A 22,685-nucleotide genomic window follows, 5' to 3' on the forward strand; every position below is an offset into this window, starting at 1 on the left:
ATACAGGTGAGATGCATTAGAGAATATGAAGAGGAACGTATTGAGATATCTTTTTAAAAGCTAATAGCATCCTTCTAAAATTTACATGGATCACCTGTTTATGGTGTTGCATAGTTGAGTATTCCGAGTGGGGGCTCTTGAAATTTTATTTCTTGGACTTAAATTTTAAGATTATAGCTATAGATTTCAAGATTATTCATAAATTGACAAGTTTAACTATTTCCCAGTTTATTTTGTTTGCAAGTTAATATTTTCCATAATTTATAAGATTAACAAATGCATGCTTAATGCAATTTGTATGCTAATCTGCGTGATTTTTATTTTAGAAAGGGACACTTTTCTTTCCTTAAAATTAACATCTATAGCTTGTTGGGGACATGTTTTAATTACATTTTAATATCCCCAATACAGTTATTTCTGTTCTTTTGAATACAAACAGTTCTGTGAGCTATAGTTAACACAATTTCATATACAGATGTTATTTTCATTTTAAGTTAAAAATCATAAAAAAGAAATTGCCTTTGCTGTTAAAAATGAACACAGAAGTTCATTTTCTTTTTTCACATTTTCAAATACCCAGAAAATACACATATAGATTTAAAATTGAATATTTTTTCAAATTGAGACTCAACTCTGAAAATAAGCAAAACATAAATTAAAGCTCTCATGATATAGTCATTTAATAATTTTCTTAACGTCACAAGAAACTTAATTTGTTGACCCTAATCCTGTAATGAAACAAAATTATATATTGCAGAAGTGAGTAGTGAGGAAGAAGAAAAGAAACATGTTAAAATTTCAGGGATGCCTGGGTGGCTCAGTTGGTTGGACGACTGCCTTCGGCTCAGGTCATGATCCCGGAGTCCCAGGATTGAGTCCCGCATCGGGCTCCCAGCTCCATGGGGAGTCTGCTTCTCCCTCTGACCTTCTCCTAGCTCATGCTCTCTCTCACTGTCTCTCTCTCAAAAAAAAAAAAAAAAAAATCTTTAAAATTTCAAGGAAGGTGCTTTAGCAGGTCTTGAAGTGAGACCTTTTCTCTTGGCTAACACCAGACACAAGGTAAAGCTTGATGTCCAGGATGCTGAGCAGCTCTTAACAATTCCAAAACAGTAACAACAAAAACCACCAATAACCATAACTTTCACTTAGAAGTTTTTCATTGGATTTATTTTCATGGTTCCATTATCATAATAAACAGAGTGCCGGGTGAGTCTCAGAGTTCTCATTTCATTACTTTTATGGAATGGTTCAATGACTCTACTTTGGCATTTGGTCCAGAATGTTCAAGAATGCCAGACCAAAGCCTTGGTGTAAGTTAGGTTGTTTTACATGCTGTCTGGAAGGTAAATTGGTTTGATTCCTTTAGTTTATGTCCCTTTGTTGCCAAGCAATCTGCACACAACACTGCATAAAGTATGTTCGTAAAGCAATTATGAGGACACATGAAGTTTTATAGCCATAAATTAAAACTTAGTGAGTTTTGTAGATTGCTTTTTAATAGATTCTTCCTGGAAAATGTCATCTTAGTGAATAATGTATCATGAGTGAGTCTTGTCCTGATTATGCATCTAGTAGACTATCATCAGGGAATTGTCATGTTGGTGATAAAGTGCTTGCTAAAACAACAATTGATGAAGAAAATGTTTTGAGGAAACAGAATGAATTAGTGCTTATTAATAACCATACAATTTATGATGAAATATAAAATATAGCTTGAGTGCATATTAGCTTACTTCCCCAAACCTCAATTATTCCTATGACAGTTTAAGTTGTTTAATTAAGAGAATTAGTTCATCCACTCTTTTGAAAGCGATGTTTTATGTACTTATACATATATTCTATTTTTATACCAAATACTTCTCAGATGGTAAAATTGTTTTTTAATTCTTCTCAAAGGCATTAGAATGCATTAATAAATTGAGGTCTCACTAGAAAGGCATAAGGCAGCAGAAACAAACTGTTTTGTTTGAACTTGATGGTGTTCACTAAATGGCCTGGCATTATAAAAAAGACCATATAGGAAATGGCAGCACATTGTTTAATTGTGAGATAAGTATAGGCTGCTTCTCTTCATTTTGGCATACTCCATATTTATATTTGACTAGTCACCTGCCAGAGCTTTTTCTTCAAGTCCAGTTTAAATGGCTGTTACAATGTTTTCTCACTATACAACGGTGATGAATGTGCTTACTACGTCAATTATGGCACTGAACAATTCCAAACACCTGATTTAAGGAAACACTAGACTGTAGACTTGGGGAGTTAGTTAGTGTCAGACTCTAAGACTGAACATAAACCCTTTGAATAGTGTAAGTTGGAATTATTTTTCACTATTAGCTAATTTTAATATGAAACCATTATTAGTTTGGAGATTACTGGGTGGAGACTAGGTAACTTGAATATCAATATCTTTGTATAGATTGTATATTCATTGACATTGGAAAAACTGTTTTGTAAAATTTTTGAAGTCCAGAACAAATTTGAACTTAAAAATAAGCACTTAATGACTATAAACTTGTCCAATTTTATACTTTTTGTGAAATATAAAAATAGAACATACACATATGTTCTATATAAATATTAACTTAATAAGTAAAGAACACATTCTTCTCACAAAGTTGTTAGAACAGTATTCCTTTAACAAGTATTATGAAGGTTATTTTTAAATGAAACTAATATTTTCTGTGTTTCAGGCCTGCATGAATTTCAATGACAGTGGAGCATGTGTTACTCAGTGTCCCCAAACTTTTGTCTACAATCCTACCACTTTTCAACTGGAGCATAACTTCAATGCAAAGTATACATATGGAGCATTTTGTGTCAAGAAATGTCCCCGTAAGTAAAAGATAAGAATAACCAAACTAATTAGATCATGATTTTAAAACACACACACAAAAATCGTGTACCTGTATTATAAGTTAAAATTTGCGACAATATTGTGAATTACTTGGATAGAGGTACTATTGCTACCATTTCACTAATAAGGAAATTAAAATTCAAAAAATTGAAGTGATTAGTCTAAAGGCTCAGCAAAGGAGTGGAATGTTTGAGTTTAGAGTATAGTATTGTTGCCTTCTAAACTTACTGTTTTTATTATTCCTCAGTGTTTTTGCACATGATGCTGTTTCTCAAAAAAAAATGAGAGCCAGCTTTATAATGAATGAGGTCAGCTTCTAATCACAATGAATTTTTACCCAATATCCTTTCTGATTACTTATTTATAATAGAATGTATAGAATTATAGTTTTAATATCAAATCTCATCATAAACAATAACAATAGAAGTGAAGGGCTATTTAGAGGCCTTTACAAAATTGACAGCTCATCCTGGGGTTTCAAAGTAACCAGTTTAGCTTTCATCAGGAATTCAGTAAATGTATGTCCTCATATTTGCTCCAGTCAGTTTCTTTGCTTGGAATGAATGATGGGACATTATTTCTTTATTGTTTTATCTACCAGAAAAACTAAAAAACAAAACAAAACAAAACAAAACAAAAAACCCTTAAAAAAAACTTTAAAAAAATCACTACATTTGTCCATATATTCATTTAAAAGAAGAAGGTTTTACAAGCTATAGCATGTCACTCTTATGGTTTTTTTTCATTTTGTGCCTGCAGTTAAATAAGAAGTATAAAGGATATAAGGACATGGGATTAGAGTGGCTGTGGGTTCTGCCTTGGCCCATGTATTACTCATGTGATTTTAAATGAACTATTTCAATTTTCTTTGTATTCTCCTCTTTAAGATGTGGCTGATAATAATCATAGCTCTTGTCACTACGAGAGTTATTACAATGATCAAAGAAATGGGGAATAAGAATCAGAGAGATAGCATATAAAAACAAGTCTTTGAAAACAATGACAATTCTAGTCATTATTATTAAATATTTTTATATTGGTTAAAAGAATAATTACGCATACAAGCTTTCAACATCTAGCTTGTGGCAAGTGGCTAACACTGAGAATAATTTTGTGAAATTACACTTCCAGTTTCCTTAGATATGGTACCTCCTAAATTTCTTTTCTTAGAATAGTTTAGTTCAGCAAATTACAGACTGGGTGCCTGGGTGGCTCAGTTGGTTAAGCTACTGCCTTCAGCTCAGGTCATGATCCTGGGGTCCTAGGATGGAGCCCCGCCTCTGGCTCCCTGCTCAGCAGGGAGCCTGCTTTTCCCTTTGACCTCCCCCACCATGTTCTCTCTCTCTCTCTCTCATTCACTCTCTCAAATAAATTAATAAAATCTTTTTTAAAAAACTACAGACTAAACACTTCAATATTTAGCAATGTAAATCTCAAATATTTGAGGGGCCCCGCATAAGGCATGGTTTGCTAAACTGTAACTATCTCAGAAAAACAAAGACATTTAGCTTCTAAATACTGCTCTACAGTCCTTAATCTTGAATTCTAAAATTCAAAAAGCTCCACACAAATATTTTTTTGAAACTGATTTGACAGCAAAACCTGAACCTAACTGATATGAGGGTATTTATAATTTGTCTTTACTCCACTCGGCATATATTGCTGCGAAAACGTAGAAGTGTTTAAATGTGAGGTATTCCTGTGACCACCTTGAAGAAAGGATGGTTCCATAATACACAGTACATTCACTTGTTGCAGGTTGAGTTCCCCTCAGATGGAGATTAGGCTGTTAAGGAGGAAGAACAAGAAGGGACAGGCTGTGATGCAGGCTCAACAACGTACCTTTTTTGTGTGGCAGACGCCCCCTGGTGGATAACTGGGCATATCAAGATCACACTGTGCCCAGTCCCCTGGATCCATACCCATTCTACTATCCCAGACTCCCTTCCAGATTTTCCAATATTTCTTCTCCCAAGGCAAGCCACTGCTCATGAATCCATATTTATTCTAAGCTCAGGACGTGAGTGGAGAGGGGCCAGGGGGAGAGGGAGAGGGAGCCAGAAAATCCTCAAGCCAACTCTACTCTGAACACAGGGGCCCAACTCAGGGCTGGACCCCCAGAACCCCAAGATCATAATCTGAGGTAAAACTAAGAGTCAGAAGCTTAACCAACTGAGCCACCCAGGGGCCCCACCACTTGGATTTTATGACCCAGGTAGCAAAATGCTTGCATCCCAGACTGGACCTATACCATATGCCTTTCCTGATCTGAGACCCCTTTAAGGCCAGAAGCCTTCCAAAAGACTGAATGTTAGACCAGAAGCAGTATGCCCAGACAGGGAAGGATACTGCCTTTAAAATACAAAGCAGCCTAGCAGGTGTCATGTTGCCTCTACAGTGGGAGGCTCTAGATGCAATAATTTGTTCCTTTTTGGGGGTGGGGGAGGAAGCATCCTGGCATATTTCAGATCTCTGGAGCCCTAAATATTTCACCAGCATATAAGGTAATCAGACATTCCTGGTTTTTGTAATATACCTTCCCTAGTCTCCTTTCAAATTTCATTTTGTTTCCTCATATAAAACTGTGGAACAGTTTTTGTGGCATTCCACTAAGAGATAGAACACATTTTAAACATTTCCTCCTGGATATGAAGCGTGCTCTCTCCATCCAAGGCAATTCAACTTCAGCTTCATTTGTGCTGCATGTAACTTGAAGTATTTTTAGATTACAGACTTGCATCATGGCATGAAATGAAGTGGAACTATTGAAAAACACAAACTAAATGTCATGTAGTTTCCTAAGTCTATAAAAGAAATTCACTGTGTCTTGGGGGCTCTTCAGGATGCGGAGCAGTAGTCAAGCAAGGACTAACTGTTGTTAACACAGGCTGCCCTTGGATTGGAATGTGGATGTTCAGATTCTGTTTCAGGTGGAGATATTTGAACAGAGTTGTTTTAGGGAAAGAGGCAGACATGTGTACTATCAATGATACTCATCATTGTCAGTCCCTAAAGTACTTTGTTTTAAACTTGTTTGCCGGCCATCAACATTATTGCTCATTTTGCCTTTATTTTTTTCCCCCAATCAGATAACTTTGTGGTGGATTCCAGTTCTTGCGTACGTGCCTGCCCTAGTTCCAAGATGGAAGTAGAAGAAAATGGGATTAAAATGTGTAAACCTTGCACGGATATTTGCCCAAAAGGTGAGTGATAGCTGAGATTATGCTGGCTAGAACAGGGACCTACTCCAAGGTTTTTCCATTTGCTCTTCAGTGGACTGGCTAAGTTCCCCTCTCTGAACACACACATACCTTTCCACGACTTTGACTAGTTCCCCAAAGTACCAACTATCTTAACAGTGTGTGTTATTGATTTTGAATGATGTAAACTAAATAATCCAGGTTAACCTGGGAGTTAACATTGATAGAAACTCAGGAAAAAAGTTACATTTTAGGGACGCCTGGGTGGCTCAGTTGGTTGGACGACTGCCTTCGGCTCAGGTCATGAATCCCTGGAGTCCCGGGATGGAGTCCCACATCAGGCTCCCAGCTCCATGGGGAGTCTGCTTCACTCTCTGACCTTCTCCTCGCTCATGCTCTCTCTCACTGTCTCTCTCTCAAATAAATAAATAAAATCTTTAAAAAAAAAAGTTATATTTTATTCTATATGCAGCAATTCTTAGAAGTTAAGCACATAACAAGGGATGGATTGTGTGATTATTTTCACATCAAGAACCCATACTAATCGCTTTCCACTCTACGCTAAATGATTTGCTATGCATATGAAGGGGTGCAAAGAGAGAAATAACATGATACTTACCCTCCAGGGCTTCAGAACTATTTTGAAAGATTAGATGTATAAAATGACAAGGAAATTTACCATACATATTAAATAAATGTTGCAGATAATTCCTGTTTTAGAAATTGAGTGCAGAAAGAAATCCCTTCTAGCTGTGGTGTTCCAATTCCTCACCCCAATGAAACTTAAATTAAGCAGGATGAACATACAGTCTAAATTTTCTAAATGATATTAAGCCTTCTAAAAGTCTTGATTGCCTGAGAAATGGCAATCAAGACTTATTTTTTTACTACATTCTCTCTTTCCTCTTTCCTTCTCCCCTTGCCCCATATTTTATTTGCTTCGCTTTGTTTGTTTTTTGTTTTGAGTACAGCCTTCAGAAAGTACAGGTAATACTCAATTTAAGAATTTAAGAATAGGGGCACCTGGGTGGCTCAGTTGGTTAAGGGTCTGTCTTCAGCTCAGGTCATGATCTCAAGAGTCTTGAGATCAAGCCCTACATTGGTTGGGCTCTGTGGTCAGCAGGCAGTCGGCTTTTCCTTCTTTCACTCCCTCTACCTCTCCTTCTGACCCTTCCCTGCTCATGCTGTCTAACCTACCCACCACCCTCCTGCCCCATTCAAATAAAATAAATAAAATCTTTAAAAAATAATTTAAGTATAAATATTTCAATGGCTCTTGCTTCTGGTTACAGCTCCCAACATTAGTACTTTGTTTAATATATATTCTTAATTAGACCAATAGTAAAACCCCAGTTTGAAGAGCATCATTAGACTATGAAATTATTTTATTCAAGTGAGTAAAATGATATTTTAGGGTAGATGAAAAAATAGTTGATTGTACATGCCAAAAGCAAGCATTGATTGTTGGAAGTTTGTTTTAGTTACATATGTGTTGTGCGGGTATACTTGGACTTGATATAAGATATTCTTATGTGTCATGGTCACGAGACTACAATGCAGGGACAATATTTTAAAGCAGGCCCAGCAGTTAAGGTTGCATGAATAAATTTTTAGTTTACTTGTTAGAAAACTGTGTATGTCTTATGATGAACTTTCTTCATTTTATAATGAAAAAATACTGTTATTTTATAATAAAGATGCAATGATTTATTGACCAAAAAAATAGTTGCTCAACTCCCTGATGGTGAGTCTTGTTTTCTGCAGCTTGTGATGGCATTGGCACAGGATCACTGATGTCAGCTCAGACCGTGGATTCTAGTAACATTGACAAATTCGTAAACTGCACCAAAATCAATGGGAATTTGATCTTCCTTGTCACTGGTATTCATGGGTCAGTATGAAATTTTTGTAGAAAATTATTTTACGACGTGCAGACAAAGCTTAAGAGATTCTTTAGCTTTGTCTGTTTGATTCCTTTTGATCTAGATGAGCTCTTCACTCTGTTAATGTTCTTCTCCAACCAAATCAAATTCCAGATTTTACCAACAGTGATAATAAAAACCACAGTTTTGAGATACATAGACTATGAGTTTAGTAACTACTTAGATTTGACAATATAAGTTTATATGTAAGCTAAAGCGTATTTGTGGGATAGTCTCCTCAAATCCACAGATTTCAGAAAGTTTGACATATTTTTACAAATGTTTAAGGAAACAGTGTCAATGGGTGAAGTGAGGAATTTCATTCAAATTCCTAACTGATTAGTTCAGGGAAGAATAAATTAATATCCTTTTAAAATGTATGTCATAGAAAACCAATCAGTAAGTTGAAATTCTCTTGAGCTTTCAGAAATTCTCTTTGGCCTGATGTATCTTTTTCTCTTTCTCTTAGGTTAGGAAATTAGTACTAGTATAGGAGATCTAATAAATGAATTTCATTTTAGCAATAAAAATTGTAACATTTTCTGGGTTCCTTCATTATGGAACCACCTGCTGGTTTTAACTAGGAAAACAGCCAAGTTTGTATTCTTTCAATTGTAATAAAAATGTCAGTATTTTTACTTTATATTTTATCTATGTATCTATATTACTCTTAATCCCTAAATATTAGTGCTACAGGCTACAGATAAAGAATATGACTCACATATTTCAATTCAAAATCTTAACTCCCACATATATCATATCATCTCTAGAAGCAAAACAATTTAATACATTATGAATAAATATGTCCAAACAAGAATACCAAAAGAAATAGAACAAAGTGTTCCTTTCCATGCAAATAAGTTACAGTAGGTCTTATTGCATAAAGCATTTCTTTAAAATGTAGCTTTTAATATGGGTTCATGCCAGATACTATAATGGAATGTACACACTTTCTGCCCCAGATATGTTTTATTCAGCCCAAGCAATGCTTAAAAAATAAGTATATATGTTCAAGATTTCTAACTTCTCTTTAAAAATATGTAGATTTGGTTACCCTTAACACATTCTCCTACATGGCAACAATCTTTTGGAGCCAGGTAGTTCTAGCCATTTTTAGATAGGACAACCAAATTTACCAGAGTCAGTACTAACCCTCTGAGTCGATTTACATTGCTAACCTCACCTCCTTGACCCCAATGAGTAGGAGACCTGGGTCAACATTTAGGTGCATCTATATAATGAAATGCATGTATGACATTTACTAAAACAATATATCTATGCTGTAACTATTTTCAAGACCAAAACTATTTTCAAAATCAAATACCACTATGAATTAAAGATCATATCATGTTAACAGCATCTTGTGAGAAATAGGAAGACATACCTACTTAATTCACATTGCCTGCCTCCACCCGGGTATAATAAAAGAATTGGCCTCAAGTCCATCAGTGCAGGGAAAGATTTGAAAACACAGTCTTATAAATTGCATTGGAGAAGTTGTTTTCATTCTAATCAGACCCAACATCCATCTTTTATATATTAAGTGTATTCATACCTCCTTTTGAATTATGAAATTTATTTCATAATCATAGATAATATAGCCTACTTATATACATAATTTTATAAAGTGATTGTAATTCTCTATTTTTGATTTAAAGAAAAAATACAAGTAAAGTAATGGATAACAAAATATGAATTGATAGGAAAATGCTTAACTTCTACTTACTTGGAATGAAAGTTTGGATTTATGAGAAATGAGATTAGAAGTTATTCTGTGCAAGAAGTATGGGGAAGTAAAGAGCAGAGGTACAGCTGACCACTGGAATAGGAAATAAGTAACAAACATATTGTTATATGACGAGGAAAATGGAAATAAGTATCATTCAAATAGAAGTAACATGACTGCAGAATTACACATAATCATGGTATGATCAACTATGAAGTTTGTACACATGGGTCCTTAATTGGGTGGGACATTTTAAGGTTATTTAAGACATGAGGCAAAACATTGCTAGGAAAAGACATTTAATTTTCTTGGCTTGGGGTTATTACTAAAAGCCTATTATGTCCCCCAATATCTGTTACAACTGACATGTCTCTGCAAATGTCCCAGCTTCCCTTGAGGGAGGAAATCCTGCCCACATTGAGAACCACTGCAAGATTTCTGTGATAGTAGAAGGATTATGAACCAACAAAGGAAATCCACTGATGGTTAATCTTGTAGGTAAACCATGGGCGGGGAAGTTTGACAAAGATGATCAAATGCAGTTCACAATTCTTATTTTAGTCTTTGTTCCTTATGGAGCATACTTATCTGAAGTCTGGATTTATACTACTTGTAAAATGGTTTTACATATTCTGAATCACCTAACGTCCAGAATAGAGGAAATATTAATAAATATGTGCAAAATAGGGAAGCAGATATGTCAAGATATAAAAATATATTGAACAATAAATACCATTTATTCACAAATTTATGAGAAGAATCATTACAAAGTATTAGATTAATCCAGACTTTCAAGGAAAACAACCTTGCTAATTCATTCAGGTGGAAATGGATTATAGGAAATTGACTTGCATGATTAGGAACAGAAAGGTAAACAAAGTCTCTCTTAAAAATGAACTCAGAAGTAAAAGTTAAATTTCCTAGTTCATTAATTTGAGCCAGACTATACTAGAGTTTTATTTGAGACTCTAACATAGACAGTTTTACTGAGTTGCTTGGCTTCCATTATATGTCAAATGCTCAGTTTCCTCCAATGTAAAGCTGAGAATTGGGTTTGTAATAAATACCTACCTTCTCTGATTATTGCAGAGATTAAGAACAAAGATGATTTTTAAGTGCTCAGCTGAGTACCTGCTATATTGTAAAACATTAATAAATGGTGGAAAAATAAAGAGGCATGGGGAGAAAAGGAGGGAGAGAAAAAAAGGGAGAGAAAAAATAAAAAGCAAAGGAGGAAGCAGTGCTAAAGAAAAATCTCAATGACTGTATTTAGTTGTAGCACAACATGTAATGTAACAGATATTATTTTGTAGACTAATGAAAACAAAATAGAGGCAAAGTTTTTTTCATGGCAATATTTCCTTTTTGGTAAGTCACGCTCCTTCCTTAGTCCAGAAGATTATTATTTCTTCTTAATCATAACACTTAGAATATTTTAATACTAACATTATAATTAATATTACTGTGTCTCAACCATAATATATAAGGCATTTTCCAGGGCAAATATGCATGTTATGTATGATATATCTCATTCTTCCTAATTTTGTGTCAGTATAAAACATATTATCTGAAGTCTTTCTCTTGATCTTTGGAAGGTTTTGATAAAAAGTCTATTCGGTGGGACTAAGACATCTTATAAATTTATAGACATATTTGTATTCATGTATAGAATTCATGCTTGGATGGAGAGAGAGATTTTAAATGTGAATAACATGGAATATTATAAGCAAAAAACTTCTAGTAATTTAAAGACATGTTTTACTTCCCTTAATTCCCATTACCTTGATCTTCAACTATTTTTTAATAGGACATATGGTTTGAGTAAAGTAGCTAAAGTATTTAAGCTAATAGGTAAAATTCATAATTAAATGAGGTTATGCTTTTCAAAAAAAAGTTTATGCAAAAAAATAAACTTATGGTTGTCAATTACAATTTTTTAAATTAATTTTTTATTTTTTATAAACATATATTTTTATCCCCAGGGGTACAGGTCTGTGAGTCACCAGGTTTACACACTTCACAGCACTCACCAAAGCACATACCCTCCCCAATGTCCATAATTACAATTTTTAATGTATAAAAGAACTCAATAAAGTTAGCTGTCATGCTCATTTTATAACACAATGGTGTCATTGCCAGAAATAGACTAGGCACTCTTAGTCCTTTATTTATAATGGGAACCACAGGCAAACCTGTGTACAGGGCTATCCATAGGAATGTTCACCTTTCATCTCTTGTCATGTTTGATAATAGTCATGTGCATGTACTTAGAGTAACAAAATGCTCACCAAATAAGCATGTTCAAACTGTATTGCACTGAGACACAGACAAGAAAGTGCTTAGATAAGAGGGTGCAGTGATGGTATACAATGGAAAAGAGACAATGGGTTTGGTGAAAAATAAAGCAATTTCAATGGAATTGTAAAAATATGTTTCTCTCTATCCTGAGCTTTATTTTGGATCACCAAACACAATGACAGGATGGACATAAAGTTCTTTCTTGTGGCTCTGAATTTAGCTAGGAAAGTTCTCAATTTTAAAGTCCTCTGGATTTCAAGTGGCTCTAGGATACAACTCCCTGCAGGTACTTTGAAGTTGGTAAGTAGGATTCTGTCAACTTATTTTATGAGAGTCCTGAATCTCTAAAATTAAGTATATAAAATTTCTGTGGTCCATTGGGTTTCATATGAACAGTCCAGAATTCATTTCATTCCTAGCAACTTGGAAGTATTCTCAGTAAAGGTTTGCACTGACCCCATCATTGTGTGCTTGCCCTGAATTGAGTATTTCTTAATAAAGCCAAGATATTTGATTATATGACCAGAGCTGTTCTATACACTGCTTTTCATCAAACAAGTGTTGAAAGCTCATTCTACTACTGCAGGGCTGATATTTTCTCTGCATACAAAAGTCTTTACACATTAAAAAATGATAACAACAAGATTTTTCCTGCATGGCAAACTTAATTTCTTGGCTTCACGTTCATCAAAAGCATAGTATTTTATTCGATTTATATTTAGTTATAAATAGAGCAAGTTTGCCAGAACATTTAATTTAGACTTTAAGCTTTTGAGAGACATTCATATCACATTGAGGAAAATCTTAATTATGTGTGAATTATGGGCAAACTCATTTATAGCCTTCTATAACACTCCCTCTTAAACTAGCAGTTCGTTGTATCAGTTATACTTCATAGACTGAAACAGTATTTAACCAAGCAGAGTTTTTGTTGTTGTTGTTTCATTTTACTTTGTTTTTTGTTTGTTTGTTTGTTTGTTTTTTGTTTTTGTTTTTTGGTATTTTTTAAGATATAAGTTGGTTCACAGTATAGAAGCAGATGCAGATAAACCAAGCTGAGGGATCCAGTAAAATGGGGTTCCAGATATCAAGGTTGCTGGAACTAATGACGTTTTCAAGGTTCTAATGCAAGGATTAATTAAAGTCAATGGATTCAGACTCAGATTCCTAGAAGATAAGCCTTATGCCTTTCCGTTTGTTGGAGGGCTGTGGAACACCTTGATTGATAGCCCTGTTAAGGCCAAATCTAATGTATCACTGTATCCTATTGTTTACTTCCCAAGTGAAAAAGAAGGTTCTCAAAGATGTAAAACAACAGATGTCCACAGGAAGAATAAGGCTCAGGTGATTGCTACAGATGGATACATGCTTCTAAAAAAACCTAAGTTCATTGTTCTTAGATTTGATCTCTTTTGGAGAAGTGGTCAATGAATAGGATTTAATTTTTCTCTGGAAGGTATATATTGATACAAGGTCTCTACTTGCCTAGAATAGCAGAAGTCATCTTTCAAAGTAATAAAACTTTTTTTTTTAACTTTTCTAAATAAAGTGTTTTTTTTTTTTTTTTACTGTGTTATGTTAGCTACCATAAAATACATAATTAGTTTTTGATGCAGTGTTCCAAGATTCATTGTAAAACTTAAAAAATAATGTATTTCTTAAAATAGTTGAAAATATTGCTTGAATTACTGAGAAGTGTTCAGTATTATTTGGAAGTATTTATTTGATATGGTCACTATATTATAGATTAAAGGTTTCTCCTTAAGAAGAAAACTTTGAAAAAAACCCAATAAATACTTAATTTTAAAAGTTATTTTATGTTTATTTTTGAAAAGAAAAGACATGTATATATCAATAACATTAAGTACAAAAATATATTTATGCATTAGGAGAGGACTTTTTTTTAATCTCCAAAATTTACACCTTTTGGATATTATTAAATTTGTTATAAATTTTGTTTCAGATGTTAGTATGATTCATAAAGATGGGAGCAAATATTTCCTGTGCTATAAAAGTAAATATAAATAAACCATATAGGAACAGGATTGCTCAAAATGATCCTTATGAAGAGTAACTTTCATACTAGTAAATATAAGGATATAGCAAAAAAAGAAAAAATATTTCTTGTGTTTGTTTTTATATATTTTATGAGATTGTAGGTGCTATTAACAATTTAGGATGTTTGAGGAAATCAAAAAGCAATTGTTTTCACCATAATTATTTGTAGCGTATATTTTTCCTAATTAAGAAAAAAAAAACTTTAAAGGCAAAATACAATAAATAAAATTTATAAATAGACTTGTTATGTCTGGAGGTTTCTTTAGGATAGTCAGACTGGACCATTCCTCTAGAACTAGAATAGCCTTCAATGAAGATCTCATATCTGATATCATCATAAATGTCTTCAAAGCCCCTTTTAATCATCCTTCACATGTAGCCTAACAAACTTTGGACAAGGCATTGCTAATTTTTCCATTGCTGCTTAAATTCAATCTGAATGAACTAACTATAGTCAGATTTCTTATGTTTTCATTCCTTTATCTGATTTAAAATCTGGCTGCATCTCTTCTTGATTCTATAGGGACCCTTACAATGCAATTGAAGCCATAGACCCAGAGAAACTGAATGTCTTCCGGACAGTTCGAGAGATAACAGGTAATTTTTAATAGTACATTGTTGTGCTATGAACTATGTGAATTTTGACATTTTCCTGAAAATATTGCATAGTATTGAAATTGACAACTTATTTTCAAAGCAAATTCTAGTTTTAAAATGAATATCATTTTAAATTATGGGTGTCTTTATTCCTTAGCATTTGTGCACATTTTGAAAGCCTGTGGAATTTATGAAATAAAATATCTTTGATATTTTTATGTTATTGCTTTTGTGTCAGCTGATCTTTTGATCCACATTTTTCTGTGTACTTTTTCACAAGAAATACACAAGCATGGATAACGTGTGGCACTCATTTAGTGCATATTTACTGAGCACCTGATATGTTCAGGGCTGTTATGTAGTAGTTGATGAGGGACTCATAGACATGAATTGGATATGGATTTGCTATTGGGAATAAAAAATCAAATGAGAAAAGATAGGTATATATATAAGAATGTATTAGGCTGCAAGGCAGACAAAGTAAGTGTAGAGATAGAGTAGTAAATGATTTTCAGAGAAATTAAAGCTGTATTTTTCTTTATACGTAATTAGACTAAGTATTTTTGACTTTAGAAGAGTGAGTCAAGGGGTGCCTGGGTGGCTCAGTCATTAGGCATCTGCCTTCAGCTCAGGTCATGATCCCAGGGTCCTGCGATCCAGCCCCACATTGGGTTCCTTGCGTGGCAGGGAGGCCTCCTTCTCCTTCTTGCACTCCCTCTGCTTGGTTCCCTCTCTGTCTCTCTTTCTCTCTCTCTCTCTCCCTGTCAAATAAATAAATAAATAAAATCTCAAACAATTAAAAAAAAAAAAAGAGTGAGTCAAATGAAGGATCATTTAGTTATTTTTATGTATGTAGTTCTGTGATTCTGTGTGTCTGAGAAACCTAGATATTTGGTGTTCATTAGTTAGGTATTCATTATATAATGAATATTGTGGCCCAGGAACTTTGGGTAAGACACTCAATCTTTCTTAGAAGAGCTATGAGATAGAATAGAATGACTCAAATAGGAATATCCAGTATCTTTTTTTTTTTTTTTAAACCTCCTATCTTTCAAGGCATTTTCATCATGTTTCAAGGATACTCAGCATTAAACACAGTTACTAAGGTATTGGTATTCTGAGTTTTTTCACTGCTCTTGTCTTTTTTAGGTTTCTTGAACATACAGTCATGGCCCCCAAATATGACCGACTTCAGAGTTTTTTCTAACCTGGTGACCATCGGTGGAAGAGTACTCTATAGGTAGGTGTATATGTTTAGAAATGCAGGTCTTCCAGATTTCAAGACTAAATGTCATGTGTACATATCTCAAAGTTTCAGCTTCACTGATTCTAGAAATATTGGGTTTCCGTTTTTAATTCCGAACATAAGCCCAACGAAAAATACCCCTGGTTATGCTTTAAAGAATGCAGGATAAAAATAAATAAATAAGTAAAGTATGCAGAATAAACAGTTTGATTTTTCAACTGCCTCTCACTTAAAGTGATTTTAGTGTTTTGCAGGTATGCCATGCATAAAATCAAACCTTTGTTTTTGAACATATGTTATCATAACTAGCAACTAACATGGGATTACTTGATAATGGCTTAGGCGTACAGGAGGCAAATGCTCTTTTACCCAAAGGTTCTTATCTCTGGCACCATCATTTGAACCATGCATCATGGGGCTGATATTTCAGGACTTGGTCCACTGCTCTGTGTTCAATGCTGGCTAATAGTGGGCAGAAAAATCAGGGCCCAGAAGCACACTGAAGGTCTAGTATCATTACTTTAATTCACATAATAAAATGTGTGGGTTAATATTTATTAAGCCACTGCTTTATTTTATTTTAGGTTTCTTCTGTATAAGATTCTTATTTATGAACAGTTAAAAGTTAATTTACAATAAGGGATTTAGATTTCAGTTTTTCTACTTAAGTCTGAAGGATAACTTTAATCAATATTGTCATCAAATATTCCATAATAGTATTCTCAGAAAGTCCACTGAATTTTGCTATTAAAATAGGTATATCTGTAAGAGGTTTTAAACTGTAAGGGGGAAAAGTTCTTAATAAAAAGGCATAATTGAGAGATACAGTCTTTTGAAGTGCTACATGCGACTAAATTTTACTATTCATTGAATCAAATGTTAAGAATCTGCTATGCATTATTATGTTCACATTGTAATAAACAACTCAGGATGGTTATGATGAGAACAGAGATTTCAGAGAATGAATTACATCTCAGTTGAATACACATGTACTGAGTTTTATACATACATATGTATGTATGTATATATATATATATATGTATATGTATATAAGTATATATGTAGGTATATGTGTGTCTATATATATATATCTGTATGTACATATATATATACACACACATAACACATGGAAAAATTCTGAATATTGCAGCAAAATATATTTAGATTTATAAATAAAATAAAAGAGGACAGCTTTGATCTGCAGAATGTAAAATATTGTTCATTAGTTGATTGAAATGTGGGAAACAGATGATTCTTTAGAGAATGGAAAAGGAATTTAATTAAAAAATGTAGACTGTTAAAATAAAAATAATTTCCTTGAAATGATAATTTGTTTACATAGTATAGTTGTTATTTAACTTTTAGACATGCTTTCCCCAGTTGTCCAAGCCTTCTGAGTATTTTTTTAACTTTTAGCTTAATTTCATTCTTCTCTTTAATTTTTAATGTCTCCTATCTTTACTGACACATTCTTCAACTATTACAATTTGTTTCTGAGTTTAAATTAAAGCCAAATATCTATAGTCATCCTCTGCAATATTTACCCTCTGAAAGCTTATCTAAAATTTTTAAATAGAGTAGAATTAATGTCTTACCTTAGGTTGATGAATAATATTCCACAAACATTTGTTGATTCTTTAGCTTTTTAAAGTTTTATTTAAATAATCTTTACACTCAACGTGGGGCTCATACTCATGACCTCAGGACCAAGACCCTCTTGCTCATCCAACTGAGCCAGCCATAATCCCCTAATTATTTAGTTTTCAAACTGAATTTCATCCTTGAAGAACTTGAGACTTGGTGGATAGTGGGGAAAGTAGTGAGCAGATATGTCAGTGGTAAATATATAAACAGAAATGGAGATATCATTAACATTTGTACTTCTAAAAATGAACCTTTTCTTTTGGGGGTACAAATTATTCCTTTTAAAACTTAGGATATATAGAACGTGGAAAAATAGTATTCAGATCACAATTTAGTGATTCAGTTTCTTTTTTTATGTTCTATTAGCATTCTTTTTAGAGTAAGATGTGACATCCTTATTTTACTTCAAGAATATATGCCAGAAGATGTTTATTAATATGTACATATTAAACATTGTTCCATTTCCCCCCCTTTCTTCTCTTCAGTGGCCTCTCCTTGCTTATCCTTAAGCAACAGGGCATCACCTCTCTACAATTCCAATCTCTGAAGGAAATCAGTGCGGGAAATATCTATATTACTGACAACAGCAACCTGTGTTATTATCACACCATTAACTGGACAGCACTCTTCAGCACCATCAACCAAAGGATAGTGATCCGGGACAATAGGAAAGCTGAGAACTGTAGTAAGTACATTATTCAGACATTAAAACAGAAACTTTGAACATTTTCTCCCATTCTGCATTGGACCAAACAGTTAAAAATAACTAAGTCAGAACTGTTCCCTCTTTTTCTCAAGTGTTAAGAAGGGGGGTAATTAAAAGAATGGGTGATTTCTTATAATTTATTGCATGTTTTTATAACATACTGTGTGCTTGCAAATCTTCCCCAATTATAAGAAACTTCCTATAGAGACTAAAGTTTAGTAGGTGTTAGGTGGGACCTGGGACTCAAAATATGTAATAAGCATCCTGGGTGCATTCTTTGGGTACCGTCAGTTTGTGGCAATTCACCCTATTGAATTTTCTGCTTGCTTCTTGGTTTCAGTGAGTAACATAACAGAGTGTCATTTGGGGGTTGGTGGAAAAAAATGCAGATATGTTCTGAAATGTGTAAAAAATGCTGTTTCAGAAATTTGCTGTTCAAGAAGAAAGTTCATTTCATAAGTGCATTTCTTTTTTTTTTTTTTTAATAATTTTTTTTATTTTTTATAAACATATATTTTTATCCCCAGGGGTACAGGTCTGTGAATCACCAGGTTTACACACTTCACAGCACTCACCAAATCACATGCCCTCCCCAATGTCCATAATCCCAACCCCTTCTCCCAAACCCCCTCCCCTCGGCAACCCTCAGTTTGTTTTGTGAGATTAAGAGTCACTTATGGTTTCTCTCCCTCCCAATCCCATCTTGTTTCATTTATTCTTCTTCTACCCACTTAAGCCTCCATGTTGCATCACCACTTCCTCATATCAGGGAGATCATATGATAGTTGTCTTTCTCTGCTTGACTTATTTCGCTAAGCATGATACGCTCTAGTTCCATCCATGTTGTTGCAAATGGCAAGATTTCATTTCTTTTGATGGCTGCATAGTATTCCATTGTGTATATATACCACATCTTCTTGATCCATTCATCTGTTGATGGGCATCTAGGTTCTTTCCATAGTTTGGCTATTGTGGACATTGCTGCTATAAACATTCGGGTGCATGTGCCCCTCTGGATCACTACATTTGTATCTTTAGGGTAAATACCCAATAGTGCAATTGCTGGGTCATAGGGCAGTTCTATTTTCAACATTTTGAGGAACCTCCATGCTGTTTTCCAGAGTGGCTGCACCAGCTTGCATTCCCACCAACAGTGTAGGAGGGTTCCCCTTTCTCCGCATCCTCGCCAGCATCTGTCATTTCCTGACTTGTTGATTTTAGCCATTCTGACTGGTGTGAGGTGATATCTCATTGTGGTTTTGATTTGTATTTCCCTGATGCCGAGTGATATGGAGCACTTTTTCATGTGTCTGTTCGCCATCTGGATGTCTTCTTTGCAGAAATGTCTGTTCATGTCCTCTGCCCATTTCTTGATTGGATTATTTGTTCTTTGGGTGTTGAGTTTGCTAAGTTCTTTATAGATTCTGGACACTAGTCCTTTATCTGATATGTCGTTTGCAAATATCTTCTCCCATTCTGTCAGTTTTCTTTTGATTTTGTTAACTGTTTCCTTTGCTGTGCAAAAGCTTTTGATCTTGATGAAATCCCAATAGTTCATTTTTTCCCTTGCTTCCCTTGCCTTTTGCGTTGTTCCTAGGAAGATGTTGCTGCGGCAGAGGTCGAAGAGGTTGCTGCCCGTGTTCTCCTCAAGGATTTTGATGGATTCCTTTCGTACATTGAGGTCCTTCATCCATTTTGAGTCTATTTTTGTGTGTGGTGTAAGGAAATGGTCCAATTTCATTTTTCTGCATGTGGCTGTCCAATTTTCCCAGCACCATTTATTGAAAAGGCTGTCTTTTTTCCATTGGACATTCTTTCCTGCTTTGTCGAAGATTAGTTGACCATAGATTTGAGGGTCTATTTCTGGGCTCTCTATTCTGTTCCATTGATCTATGTGTCTGTTTTTGTGCCAGTACCATGCTGTCTTGATGATGACAGCTTTGTAATAGAGCCTGAAGTCCGGAATTGTGATGCCACCAACGTTGGCTTTCTTTTTCAATATCCCTTTGGCTATTCGAGGTCTTTTCTGGTTCCATATAAATTTTAGCATTATTTGTTCCATTTCTTTGAAAAAGATGGATGGTACTTTGATAGGAATTGCATTAAATGTGTAAATTGCTTTAGGTAGCATAGACATTTTCACAATATTTATTCTTCCAATCCAGGAGCATGGAACATTTTTCCATTTCTTTGTGTCTTCCTCAATTTCTTTCATGAGTACTTTATAGTTTTCTGAGTATAGATTCTGTGTCTCTTTGGTTAGGTTTATTCCTAGGTATCTTATGGTTTTGGATGGAATTGTAAATGGGATTGACTCCTTAATATCTCTTTCTTCTGTCTTGCTGTTGGTGTAGAGAAATGCAACTGATTTCTGTGCATTGATTTTATATCCTGACACTTTACTGAATTCCTGTATAAGTTCTAGCAGTTTTGGAGTGGAGTCTTTTGGGTTTTCCACATATAGTATCATATCATCTGCGAAGAGTGATAATTTGACTTCTTCTTTGCCGATTTGGATGCCTTTAATTTCCTTTTGTTGTCTGATTGCTGAGGCTAGGACCTCTAGTACGATGTTGAATAGCAGTGGTGATAATGGACATCCCTGCCGTGTTCCTGACCTTAGCGGAAAAGCTTTCAGTTTTTCTCCATTGAGAATGATATTTGCGGTGGGTTTTTCATAGATGGCTTTGATGATATTGAGGTATGCGCCCTCTATCCCTACACTTTGAAGAGTTTTGATCAGGAAGGGATGTTGTACTTTGTCAAATGCTTTTTCAGCATCTATTGAGAGTATCATATGGTTCTTGTTCTTTCTTTTATTGATGTGTTGTATCACATTGACTGATTTGCGGATGTTGAACCAACCTTGCAGCCCTGGAATAAATCCCACTTGGTCGTGGTGAATAATCCTTTTAATGTACTGTTGAATCCTATTGGCTAGTATTTTGTTGAGTATTTTCGCATCTGTGTTCATCAAGGATATCGGTCTATAGCTCTCTTTTTTGGTGGGATCCTTGTCTGGTTTTGGGATCAAGGTGATGCTGGCCTCATAAAATGAGTTTGGAAGTTTTCCTTCCATTTCTATTTTTTGGAACAGTTTCAGGAGAATAGGAATTAGTTCTTCTTTAAATGTTTGGTAGAATTCCCCCGGGAAGCCGTCTGGCCCTGGGCTTTTGTTTGTTTGGAGATTTTTAATGACTGTTTCAATCTCCTTACTGGTTATGGGTCTGTTCAGGCTTTCTATTTCTTCCTGGCTCAGTTGTGGTAGTTTATATGTTTCTAGGAATGCATCCATTTCTTCCAGATTGTCAAATTTATTGCCGTAGAGTTGCTCATAGTATGTTCTTATAATAGTTTGTATTTCTTTGGTGTTAGTTGTGATCTCTCCTCTTTCATTCATGATTTTATTTATTTGGGTCCTTTCTCTTTTCTTTTTGATAAGTCGGGCCAGGGGTTTATCAATTTTATTAATTCTTTCAAAGAACCAGCTCCTACTTTCGTTGATTTGTTCTATTGTTTTTTTGGTTTCTATTTCATTGATTTCTGCTCTGATCTTTATGATTTCTCTTCTCCTGCTGGGCTTAGGGTTTCTTTCTTGTTCTTTCTCCAGCTCCTTTAGGTGTAGGGTTAGGTTGTGTACCTGAGACCTTTCTTGTTTCTTGAGAAAGGCTTGTACCGCTATATATTTTCCTCTCAGGACTGCCTTTGTTGTGTCCCACAGATTTTGAACCGTTGTATTTTCATTATCATTTGTTTCCATGATTTTTTTCAATTCTTCTTTAATTTCCCGGTTGACCCATTCATTCTTTAGAAGGATACTGTTTAGTCTCCATGTATTTGGGTTCTTTCCAAACTTCCTTTTGTGGTTGAGTTCTAGCTTTAGAGCATTGTGGTCTGAAAATATGCAGGGAATGATCCCAATCTTTTGATACTGGTTGAGTCCTGATTTAGGACCGAGGGTGTGATCTATTCTGGAGAATGTTCCATGTGCACTAGAGAAGAATGTGTATTCTGTTGCTTTGGGATGAAATGTTCTGAATATATCTGTGATGTCCATCTGGTCCAGTGTGTCGTTTAAGGCCTTTATTTCCTTGATGATCTTTTGCTTGGATGACCTGTCCATTTCAGTGAGGGGAGTGTTAAAGTCCCCTATTATTATTGTATTATTGTTGATGTGTTTCTTTGATTTTGTTATTAATTGGTTTATATAGTTGGCTGCTCCCACATTGGGGGCATAGATATTTAAAATTGTTAAATCTTCTTGTTGGACAGACCCTTTGAGTATGATATAGTGTCCTTCCTCATCTCTTATTATAGTCTTTGGCTTAAAATCTAATTGATCTGATATAAGGATTGCCACTCCTGCTTTCTTCTGATGTCCATTAGCATGGTAAATTCTTTTCCACCCCCTCACTTTAAATCTGGAGGTGT

General features: G+C 34.6%; 1 protein-coding gene across 1 annotated transcript in view; it reads left to right on the forward strand.

The window, feature by feature from the left end:
• The window catches only part of ERBB4 (erb-b2 receptor tyrosine kinase 4), a 1,180,328-nt gene that overhangs the window by 866,073 nt on the left and 291,570 nt on the right, over positions 1 to 22,685 (forward strand). Inside the window, exons 7-12 of the mRNA XM_059168147.1 lie at positions 2,694 to 2,835; positions 5,947 to 6,060; positions 7,822 to 7,948; positions 14,585 to 14,658; positions 15,808 to 15,898; positions 18,034 to 18,233. Coding sequence (XP_059024130.1) covers positions 2,694 to 2,835; positions 5,947 to 6,060; positions 7,822 to 7,948; positions 14,585 to 14,658; positions 15,808 to 15,898; positions 18,034 to 18,233 — 748 coding nt within the window. The remainder of the gene's footprint in view (positions 1 to 2,693; positions 2,836 to 5,946; positions 6,061 to 7,821; positions 7,949 to 14,584; positions 14,659 to 15,807; positions 15,899 to 18,033; positions 18,234 to 22,685) is intronic.

This window comes from Mustela lutreola, chromosome 3, assembly GCF_030435805.1.
Source record: "Mustela lutreola isolate mMusLut2 chromosome 3, mMusLut2.pri, whole genome shotgun sequence".
NCBI classification, from domain to species: Eukaryota; Metazoa; Chordata; class Mammalia; order Carnivora; family Mustelidae; genus Mustela; species Mustela lutreola.